The following is a 12,265-nucleotide window of genomic DNA, read 5'->3' as shown; positions in this document are numbered from 1 at the left end:
GAAAAAATGAGGATGCACCCACCCGTTTCCTCTTTAAGGTCCTGGAAGAACTTCTGATTGAAGATAAAAGCAACTCCACTAATTTCTTCTACCTTGGCTTCTGCAGTTGTATTTCTGTTTATAAAATTGGCAGTGATGGCTATGGCCAGCTTTCCACGAAACTCCTTCCTCCTGAAACCTGGTAAGCAAAGAGAAAGAATTAAAGCCACTGGAAATTCACACTGGACTTCAGAGAGGGAGCAGCTCAGTGCCTTTCCTACATCTAGTCCTACACTTCATCAAACAACACACCATCAGTACATTCCATCATTCCTCCAAAATTCCCTTGAATGCAAAGAGTCTTTTTTCCCCATTTTCAGCTGCAAAATTGGAGCTGTACTGCATTCAAGATAAAGTCTCATTTAAAAAAAAAAAAAGTCTGAAGAGGAATTATGGGAAGAAGTCAAGGGAAAATCATGACTAAAGTAAAACATAGAACATTTTTTGGCAATGTCTGGAAATAGAACAGATCAAATTTAGTGGACTGAGAATTTTTAATACGCTAAATAGCAAATTAGGTATTTTTTACATAGGTGGTAAACAGTTCATGAAAAAACAAGCAAGAGATCAGCAGTCAAAAGCAGCAGAGAAAGATCTGAAAAACAGAAACCCCTGTAGCAGTGCTTAGGTGCACACACCACCAGCTAACGAGATTTTTCAAAAGTATTTGGGGTTGAAAAATATTCAGTGGCTTAACTGTTATATTCCCAAGGTGAGACTGACTGTGAAGTTCCTTGCTCTCTGGCTCCACCTTTTCTTCCTCTTTTCACAACAAAAAAAAGTCCACTAAGCCACACTGCTGCAATTAAACATTTAAGTTTTTCCATCTGTATGTTCCCCTTATCCATAATTAAATTATGAAGTAGGACAGAGGGTGCTTAGAATATTTTTAGCCACTTGCAGATGACTTGAGAGAATTCTATGAGAAAAAATACAAATTTTTGTCTCTATGCTTCTTGATATGCTCTTGCTATTTCATTGGGATAGATTTAATATGACAGTAACAGCTTCTGTATGTATCTTCAGTGCACCAAATACTCCCTTAGTTCCTGGTATGATGATAACCATTAACTTCTCAATAGAGTCTACAGCTGAGGTAAGAATAATTTCACTTTGCTGGTATTTGACTACTTAAACAGCCTTTTATGGGACACAGCTGGACAACAGGGTAGGGAAATTTCTAATAGAGTATTATAAGGAATTAACTGTAACCATATTGTGGTTGGTAGATAAAAGAATAAGTAGACAAACTATGAAGCTAATATAGAAAAAGGAAACAGTGTACTTAGGGAACAGAAACTTGCATGGATACAATCAAACCTAAAAGGGAAATATATCATTAAGTAACAGGTTTGTTCCTGTGATACAGGAGCAGCTTATCCAGTGTCTGATAAGAAAAACAGCTCAGGTGGTCTGAATTCTCAGCAGTGACTCAAGTTCATGAAGCATTTACCCCCTCTCCTCCCACACACTTTAGAGTTATTTATTATCTGTTAGTATTGTTTCCAAAGTAATTGTTTCTGAAGCTCAATCTCCTCTACAAAAACACTGATACCTCTGATGACTTCACTAAATTCCTGGTAATCACCCTTTGGTCATTAGTTCAAACATACAGGGCAAATTTACAGCACAACAGCAAAGGCTATGCAGTTCCTGATATGTATCTTGTCAGCCTCCTCGAAGTTAAATCACAATATAATTAATTACTTAACCTTGAAGCAAGCCCAATGGCACTGTGATGCATTCTGTAGGCAATGCAGGCACACAGAGCTCAGAAGCAGTAACAACATTTAATGTCTTCATTTTAACAATTTTAAATTGTAGTTGAGCTACAACTTAACAACAAAAGCAAAAGATACCACACAAAATAACAGTTTCCACACAGATATCAATGGATTGAAAGGTAACCTGTTGCTCTGTGTTCTCCTCTGACTCCCAGGTCTTTCAAGATCCCCTAAAGACCATACATAAGCATAAAAGCACACATTCACAACACCCACCTTCTAAGGTGTTCCTGCGGCCATCCGCTCCAATAATAACATCAAATTCATACTCTGACAAAGGGTGATCCATGGGGAGAAATTCAGCCCTCCAGCCTGTTTCTGAAAACACAAATGATATTTATTAATTCTTCAGTAACACAGTGGAGAAGGGATTTCAGAGTCTGAAGAAAGGGCACTAGGATAAACCATGTACTTCTCACTGAATTCTGCCTTGGCCTGATGGAGGAAAGTTCTGCTGCAGTCAAAGCTACACTCAAGCTGTATTAGCAAGGTGTCAAGCTTGTACACTGACAATAAAAAAAAAAAGGAAGCCTTTGTCTGGATCACCTGCTGCACTAAACTTCCTCTCAGACCCATATCACAAGAACATGCTTAAGCACTTCATTCTCACATAAATAACCTTATCAGGGCAGCACCTTACACGTAGTTACAGCTAGGAAGAGCTGGGTATTAAAAGAAGAAAAATAGCATTCCATCGTCAATGCTTTTAATTGTCTTCCAAATAGAAATTATATGGAAGCATACTCACAAAGCAAAATTTAACCTTTGCATTAACACAAAGCTGATTGTGTGAATGTTTGTATTGTCCATATTTTAAAATTACATACACTTCAACTACTTAAAACAATATATTTGTTCTACTGTCACTTATGACCCTTTTAAGAGATAGCACAGTATTTCAATTGAAGTAAAACTTTAAAATATTCTATTGCTACCACACCCTAAATATTAATATTTTTTTAAAAAAAGAAAAAAAGAATGAGAAATCTCTCTCTATTTTGTTTAAAAATCTTGCATAAGAATGTTGATAAGACTCAATGTGCCAGTGGGAGTTATATCAAATGTGAAAGCAAAATGAGGCCTCAGGCGCTTAATCCATCCTCAATATTTATATTATCAATCAAAATTTGTTTTTGCAAGAAGATACCAAGAAGCCACACCAGACTCCCTGCAAAGCCTCAAACACATGCCAGAAGGCATAGTGCAAAACCTCAGCTTCTCAGCCTGGGTCATATTTTAGGAACTATCAGTGCTCTGTCTCCACGATACTTATCATGCCTACAACTGCAGAGAGCAAAGACTGCTGAATAAGAAGGGCAAAAAAACTCCTGTTTCTTTAAACAGAATTCAACTACCTTGAATGACTTCACATAATGCCCCACATAAAAAGAAGTTACTGTGAACAGAACTACAGTATGAGAAGCAATACTTTGGTTTTCTTGATCTTCAGGAGGTTCCAGGACTTTCACAAATTCTAGATTCACATGGATTTCAACGCCCAGTATAAGTGCAACTTTGAAGAGGATAAGTTGAAGTTGTCGAATACCTGCAGACAGCAAGTAACAAAGGTGTATTATTTAATAAGTAAGCAATCACAGCTGCTCCCAGCATGCTACTGAACTGATGTTCATTGTTAGCACAAGCCTGAAGCAGTATTATTTCCTACACTGTGATGAATGCAAATGTAGCAACCACCACAGGATGTTGTTCTCTTCCGTCTCCTTTTCCTCTTGCAGCACAATCTTGTGGGCAAAACTCATTTCAGTTGAGTTGCTTAGCATACTTTTGTAGAGCTTTCCCTCTTGATATTTAAAGGATCTGCTAACCAATATGCTGACCATTTTAGGATACAAGATTTTACATCGTATTTCCCTCTAAATTAGCCCACTCTCGTACATTTTCTCAGACTAGGGTTGTGTCTACCTTCAAAATACTAGAATGAATATCAATATTCTTCACACTTCATAATCAAAACCTACTGTTTAACAAGTCCAGACTAACAAAAAAGCTGCTCCATAAGACTCCAACTTGTTCTACTGCCATTTTGCTTAAATGAGGCCACTTTTTTCCTCTGTGTGTGCACACAGGCACTAGCGCATGTTTAAGGCAGATGAACTTTCTGTCAAACTCTCCATTAATCTCCTGCTCTTGGCAGCCTCTTACCGGAACAGCGCCCACACCCTCAGATACTTACTGATGTGATCAATAGATCCTGCACAGAATTTTCCATAAAATTTCTTTGCTCCCAGTCCCCGGAGGTCGTGGATGGTAAATGGCCAGAGGTGCAACACATTGTTTCTTGAGAAAGTGTCCCGCTTCTCCACGACGACGACTTTGGCTCCCAGGAAGGCAAGTTCTATGGCAGTCCGCAAGCCACACGGGCCACCTCCAATAATTAAACACTAGCAGAGAAAAGGAGGAGTTTTACACAGGGTTCTGTATTACTTCCACACACTTTCTAACTTACTCTGTTGGTATGACTCGGTAGTCAACTGGACTTGCACCACTGAGAGTGTATTCAAGGAATCTATTTAAGTCAATTAACATTCAAATTTTGTTTGCAAGTGGTGTTCAGTCAATTTACACAAGAGGATGAACTCCGCTTAGTGCAGACATAAAAGCATCTGGTAAAAAGATGCGACAGAAGGAACAGCAAAAAGCCAAACACTTCTGAGCATCTGCTCACATATGTCCAACCCCCACTTAGCATTTCTGAAGCACTTGCAGTAAACAGGATTACAGCTACATAAAAGGGAGGGGAAAGGAAATAAGTGGTCTTAGTGTAGGCTTTTTTTGTTTTACAGAGGAAATTGGTGTACATTTGCTAGACTTGTTAAACAGATCTGTGATAAGCCAGTAGCCTTACAGCATTAGTTACTCTCTCTTTCAAGTGAGGGTGTACCCTGGATATAACCAAGTGGTTCACCTCCTGATGTAAAGCAGGGCCTGTCACAAGAACTCAGCAGACTTGTCCTGGGAACTCAGCCTGCCCCGTTACATTTCACCCAGTGGTCAACATCCTCACCTTCAGGTGCTTAGGAGCTTAAATCTAAGTTTGGGCATCCTCAGAAGAATCACTTCCAAAACTGTTATAGAGGATTCTTGCCTAAATTTTAGTTGACAGCTGTAATTTTTCACAGATTAACAAGCAAAGGATTTCCAGCAAGCAAACTAATTAAAACCCAAACATATCTAATGCTTACATTTCCTTGACTCATTACTAAAAACTGATTAGAAACAGTTTTCCAGCTGGACAACACTGCTGTTCCATACCTCCCACCAACCCCCCCCCCCAGACTTCACAAAATCTGTGCCATCAGTTCAGGCACTGCAGTGGCTGGGGCAGGGAGAGCTGAGGTGGGTCTGGGTGGAGGGGAGAGCTCAGGAGAGCTGGGCCATGTTGCAAATCCAAAGCCATTATCTCACAGGCCAGACATGCTCCTGTGTGTCCTGCACACATAGCCAGACAGTGATTACAGTTTCAAAGCAGGCACGGACTGTATCTGGAGGCTCGTTTGGATATGAGTCTGGTTCCCATTACACTGCAATTTCATAAAATAGAGTCATTTATTTATTTTGGTTTCTTCATCACTTGTTTTCAAATTTTACAACTAAAGCAAAAAGTATCTGGTGCTGACTTTTGTCCATGACTTTTGTCCAATCCAATCATAAAAGTGCAAATTTTTTTAAAAAATCTAATAAATAATTCTAACAAATTCCCACTGAAAAGAGAACTCCTGTGGGGTGCTTTGGTTTTGCTTTAGGCAAGTGTTTTGTTAACCAGAGATATTAAAGTTAGGCTGTTGTATCAGCCACTTGGCTTTCTTCCTCTTAAAATGACATTTAATTCACAGTTTCAGAAGCAGACTCCTCACTGCATGCTGAATATTAAAAAATTAATAAATAAATTTAAAAAAAAATCAACAGATGTAATTAAAAAGGAAGAAATAAAGTGCAGATTTAGCCTGACTGAAGAGGTTCACTGGTGGATCTGGGTCAGCTGTTTTTTGCACATGCTTCTTGTGATTAACATGGGAACACTGAGCTCTGACAAGTGAGTGACTGCCTTCACAGCTACAGGATTTTCCAGTCACGTTTAGCAAGCAGTTAGAAACATTTTACAAATAAACCCATACATGCTCTGATGAGGCGGGGTTGTTTTTTTGGCTAACAAACTGTATCATATATACATAAATGCAACTTTAAAAAGGAAAAAAAAAAGCAGTCTTTGGAGATTTAGACATAGTGAATCCTGCCAAGTAATAAAACCCACCCAGAAAGCCCTTCTGGTTCTTCCTGGTGCTCTGCAACACAGTATGTTAGAATTTTAAGGAGGATTCTGCCCTCCCCCATCCTCCTATCACCATTGACAAAGTATCTTCATAATTGCCTAGAGACATCATGAAAAATGGTTGTATATTTGCCATCATCCATGGTTACCTTCCACAAACATAATTATCTAGGTCTCAGAGCTATTTGTTCTTTGATTTATTAAGGATGCTTCCTGCTGGTGTAGAGCTTACTCTTGGCATTTTGTCAAGTTTTTTTTCCAACTCCTAGGGTCAAAACCAGCACAAAACCCTTGCAAAGGTAATTCTTACTGCATATCTTTATTAAGTAAGGTCAGGGACAGTACCATTCCCCAGCTCTCTGTTTGCAGTCACAGAAGAAACCTTCTTGTAGCCAGCCTAGAACAAACCTTGAATGTCATCCTGTTCTGAACTCCTGTTACCCCAGTCTCCTGGCTCATCTGGGCCTGCTTTTGAAATTAATTTGCAATTTAACACAGATTGTGACAACCAGCATCACGTAAGGAAGTCTCACACAATCAATCCTGAAACATAGCAAACAGGGTTGGACAAGTACCAAGGGCTTCTCAACATCCATATCACCATTCACACATCAGCTGCCTTTTAACAGTGCCAGATCATCCCCTAAAGAGCTAAATGGTAATAACTTGATTTTTCAAAGCATCTTTGACAAGTTATTCCAAGTAAAAGTTGCTGAAGAGGACTGACAAGGAGCTTTTGCATTTTTCTTGTTCAGGCTGGTAATGAAGGGAGAAAGATTTGTACAATTTTACAGGGCAGTTTATGCAAGAGTAATATCACAAGCAAACTTCTGTGGGCTGCCTGAGGAATCAGCATCATGCTGGATGTTATGCCCTGAGAGTACACCATGTTAGTGCAAAATCAGAGAAACAATAAATGAGGAAAGAAAAAACCAACAGTTATACATTCATGTACACCAAATTTCCTCCACCAAACTCCAGTTATGCAGTAACTGGCAGTTCTGGACAGGCTGCCCATAAAACACCAACTCCCACAAGCAATGGTCACCACAAGTGCTTTTCATCAGGATTTTACGTGAGCTAAATTCATCTACTCCTGCAAGCATTCTGGATATGAATACCAATTACTGATAAGATATATGCAACGATGAACATTTTACACTTACAATATAAATTATCATAAGTAAATGGACAAGCTGGTCTTTGTTCAACTTCTGCGAGAGCATTTTTAGAATACTCCTTAGAAAATTCCCACTGAAGAGGACTAATGCCAGTTTACAGGCTAGTAATAGTTGCCTAATGACAAACTTACGACTATTCTAGTTTAAATTCATAAGTAAAGCATGGACATTTTTGTACTTCACAATAAAAAACTAATAAACCCATGTATATTTTATAACAGCTGTCTACTTAAGGTACTGAGTAAATACTATGTTTCTATGATACTGTTAAAAAGTACTGTACTATTCCCTAAAAGATAATTGTTTCTGCATTAATCTTGTCCCACGCTATAATCAAGCACACTACACATTGCATTATTTATCTTCAGACTGGAATAAAGCAGAACTTCATGTACTTTTTTCCTGGTACAATTAAAAGATACCAGAAATTTTCAGTTGTAATAATACAAACATACACAGCATTTGCTAAGTCTCATAAGCTTGATTCTATTCAAAGGTCAGTCTGACTGTAAGAGATGTTACTTTCTCTCCATTAGTATGCTTAGGAATGGCAGTACCTTGAAAATCTCCAGAAAACGTTCCTACACTGAATTAGAGCACTTAGTGTGGAGATAAATGGCAGCACAATTTACCTCTCCAATAGCAGAATGACTTCTGTGCCAGGCACAGGTTTTTGATATGATCTGCTGGATATAATGTGCAAACACACAATTTACAAAGCAGGAGGGGAAGAAAGGGAGAGAGGGATGTGAAGTAGGGGCCTTTTGCAACCCCTTCCATCCCCTCACTACTAAATCAGCAGCCTGTGAATCCAGGCACCTGTATCCCATTTTGGAAAAACCATATGCAGTTTAACAGCTGAGAATTCGCAGAATGCCTCCACTGGTTTTCACACAGTAAACTAAGCTTGTGGAAACAATGGAGGGTTTGGAAGAAAGGAGGGAAAGGGCAAGAATACCAGCACTGTATTTAACAAAAACAAACAAACAAACAAACAAAAAAAACCAACAACAACAAAGCAAAAGAAAATAACACTCCACAATGACCTAGTCACAAAAATCTCATCCACTTTAATTGAGAGGCAGAATCTACTCACTGACCTTAAAATATGTAAAAAAATGTTACCCCTCAGCATTTACATGATCACACTCAAGGAATCTACCAGTTGGTAGTAGCAGAGGGGGGGATGCAACCAAACAGCATCTCTTTGTATAGTTAAGAATAGACAAATCCTGTTGCAGTCCAATGCATTATCCCACTGTTATCATCCAACTCTAAATCCCTCACTCCTCTTCTGCCCAAAGTACCCAATCATTAAATTAATCCTGGAAAATAAAAGGGTGTTCAATGATCATCTGCTCTCCGTATTTTCTTGGGATGAAGACAGAATCTACAACCACACCCGAAGTTCAAGGTTTTCTTATTTCTGCCTTTTAGTAGTTCTGGAGGTGAAAAAGAGGAGATTATTTTCAGATTCCAGCTCCACAACAGACACAGAGACACCTTTTGCTGTCCTAAGGTATGCCAAGTCAGGAGCACCACTGCTACTCTTCAGTGGAAATGCACACACACACTAGTGAAAAAAATAGTGGAAACCATCTGCTCAAGTTAGTTAACTGCCTTTAGCCTAATGTAATATTTACCCAAATCACCAATTGGAAATAAAAACCTATAGGAATGGATCATGCTGCTAGAAACGAGTACCAAGGGGGGGCTTTCCCCATGTGCCTCTAAACCCCTTAACCCTAAGGAGTGCAGGTGTCCTCAGCAGCAGTGGGCCGCCCCACACAGTGACAGGAGACTCCTGCAGGACACAGAGGGACAGAATGCTTTGCCTTTCCATGGCAAACCTCCTTCTATAGCTTGCTCTGGGCCTCAGGTGTGTCCATTCCCACTGCCACCAGATCCGGGTCTTCACACTGGCCCTGGCCTTTTTGAAACACCCAAAGCAGCAGAGATGCACCAAGGACTACTTTGACTGATTCCACAGGGTTACATCCTACGTGGATTTGGACAAGTGTTTGTTAGTGATAAAGCTAAATGTGATGCAACATGAGACAGGCACAAAATGTAATGAAACAACACATTTTCTGGATCAGCAGTGACTGTTCCCTGGAAAGGCTCCAAAGTGAAACAGCTGCATAAGCAGCTAAGGCAGACAGCTACCAGAAGCTGCAGCAGGAAGCTTTCTCCACCACAATGCTTTTCACTCCATCCCCTTTACTAGATATGAGAATGCTTCTGGCAAAAATAGGACTGCTCAGTAGGACATTCCTGATTTACAGTTCATCTCACATTTGCAGTCTCAGATTTTATCACATAAATTCATTGACAGCCACTGGATACAGCAGTGCAGTCACAAGTACCCTGCAACCAATTTAAAGTTGGAAGTATTATAATGGAAGAGACTGAAAGATTAAAATCTACATGCCACTTCAGACATTAAAAATGTCAAAGGCTGGAGTTTTAATTTTTTAAAAAATATGAAAAAAGAAATAAATGTTAAGCTTACAACAGGCATGACATGTTTTGTCAATTTAAGATGCAAATCCAGTCTTGCTACAGGCCCAGTCTACCTAAGCACTTCAACACACAGTTGCTCTGCTAAACTCAACAACCCTGTTCAGGTACTCTCTGCTCCTGCAGATGAAGACCCCTGTACAAAGCGCTTGTCACCTACTTTGCCACAAACCAGCCCAGCCACTGACCCCAACAAAGGACGTGTTGCTATAAAATAACTCGGTTACCAGACACATCAGAGCTGCAGGAGCACAGCACTCCCGTGACAGCGACGTGCCCTGCGCTGCTCAAGATGCTGGTGCTTGCTGAGCACTGCCATACCCATACAACTGCTTTTAGTAAAAGGCAACAGAACATGACCCTGTCAAGAACAGTGAGGACAACTGTAGCTAAATAGGACAGTGATTTGGAAGGTGTCCACTTGACTGCATACATATACAGAAAAGGGACAGCGCTGACTTAAAACATGAATTCTTCTATTCATTTTTGGAATGATGTCAAATACCAGAACATATACCCAAATTTTCTGTGGTTAACAGATATACACTACATGCAAAATCTTAAAAAGAACTACATAAATAGAAATTAATTCTTCCATCAAAGGAAGGGGGGAGAGAAGGCATAGGAGCTAACTGAACTTGCCCTACGAAGATTAAGTAGCATTTAAAAGTGTATTTTTTCTCTGCTGTACCATGTTTCATGAACTCCTTATAAAGTTAGCAAGGTTAAAAACATTTCATTTGACAAAAATAATATTCAGTTAGATGCATTTTCATGAGAAGTCCTAACTGTCCAAAGGGTTACGTGGATACTGCTTAAGTGCTCTACAGATAGCTCCAAAATTTACCTTAAAATATTATTAAGACTAGCTGCATCTTGCTGAATGGACAGTGAATACCACATAAAAAAAAAAAAAAACACTGTTGGGGAAGTTTAAAGGCAGCTGGGAACACCAAGGCTCATGCATCTCTAATTGCAACTAAACCCTGCCTTGGTGCATGAAGCAAATCACAACCAGTTCACTCTCTGTACCCCCAGCTGAGCCGCTCAGAAATATGCAGTTTTGTCCTCTCATACTAAAGGTACCCAGATCAGTGACTGGCAAAATTGGAGACACAGCTTTTCCTTTTTCTTCCAAGACTGTAACATGGATTTGGGGCTACCTAACATAGGCTGACTTTGGCCAGAGTTCTTCCCTCAGCTCCGGGCCCTGCAGCTGCTGCACTCGCAGCTGGACGCAGCACAATCCAGGGATCAGAGGATCTATCTTTACTGCCCTCCTGTTTTATTGAGTCAAAATGCCAGAAGTGAAACATTAGTACAATTATTGCATTCATTTGGCTCATCTTTAATGGGATTTTTTTTCCTCTTTTTTGGAAGATAAGCTTCTGCATGGAAAAAAACATGTGCCTTCATTTTTCCTGGATGTATTTGGATGCACTTGTCTGTCCATCCTCTCTGCCACATGGTTATCTAATATTAGATTTGTGCATAAAATGTTTTCCATGCTTTGAAATCAAAACAATGGTATGAAAGACATTTGAAATTTATATTCTGCTATGGCATATATTAAAGGAGGGCTGCGTGCATTCAGGGTGCTGGAAGGTCAAGAGCGCCTTCAGTGATGCAGAGCTGTAGGGACTTTGGAGCTTTTCTGAAGAGCTCTCTCAGGTGGCATTGGTCATATGCTAACCTGATCTTAGACCTTTTATAACAATCTGCCAAAAAAAAAATTTAAAAACATTGCAGTTGATATACATATCACAGGAAAGTATCCCTGGAAACTTTGTTCTCCTGCACCCGTTACAGTTATCTGAAAAAACCCGCACACCATCTGACGAGACATGTTATACTCATTTCAATAAACATATTATCCACCAGAAACCAGGCAAATGCTTTAATCCAAAAATGTCCTCAAATAAAGCACAAAATAAGCCCTCTAACATCCTTCGGAATTAAGAGTATGTTTGCTGTTTTCTTACCTGTCTTTCATTGTAATCAAAACACGGGGAAGAGAAAAAAAAACAAGCCCACACCCAAAACCCAGAAGAGATTACTTTCTTTTCTTGTTTTGGCCAGTTGCTTAAACAATCAAAATGAAAACAAGATAAACCTTGCAGAAAGAATGTTGCCTGACTATCCCAGCCATGAGCATGGTTGGCAGCATGTAAGTACCTTGCCTGGTTTGTGTAGGCTTACGCCTGTCATATTGAGATAGTGCTTCAAGGCTATACTTAAAAACTTAGCAAAAAAAGCCCAGAACAAAACCGTGAAACCAAAGAATCCATCCAGAAACAGAGATCTGATGAACAAAGATAAAGACATAAAGGCACCAAGGAGCCTCACCTCTGAGCACAGCAGAGACTAAGCAGAGACCAAGTGTTGGGAGCCTTGCGAGTAGTGACGCTGGTGAGGTTGAGAAGGAATAGTTATTCCTCTACATGGTTTCA

At 39.7% G+C, this 12,265-nt stretch overlaps 1 protein-coding gene across 2 annotated transcripts in view; it reads right to left on the bottom strand.

The window, feature by feature from the left end:
- MICAL2 (microtubule associated monooxygenase, calponin and LIM domain containing 2) overlaps positions 1–12,265 on the bottom strand; it is a 146,954-nt gene that overhangs the window by 79,502 nt on the left and 55,187 nt on the right. For both annotated transcript variants that reach the window (XM_018076037.3, XM_018076038.3), the window contains exons 5-8: positions 4,018–4,225; positions 3,253–3,369; positions 2,040–2,141; positions 23–178 (exon numbers count right to left, since the gene is read on the bottom strand). In XM_018076037.3, the coding sequence (XP_017931526.2) occupies positions 23–178; positions 2,040–2,141; positions 3,253–3,369; positions 4,018–4,225 (583 nt within the window). The remainder of the gene's footprint in view (positions 1–22; positions 179–2,039; positions 2,142–3,252; positions 3,370–4,017; positions 4,226–12,265) is intronic.

The sequence above is a fragment of the Manacus vitellinus genome, unplaced genomic scaffold, assembly GCF_001715985.3.
Source record: "Manacus vitellinus isolate BGI_N305 unplaced genomic scaffold, ASM171598v3 scaffold_30_pilon, whole genome shotgun sequence".
Classification (NCBI taxonomy): domain Eukaryota; kingdom Metazoa; phylum Chordata; class Aves; order Passeriformes; family Pipridae; genus Manacus; species Manacus vitellinus.
This window is presented reverse-complemented; position numbering and strand designations above follow the sequence as displayed.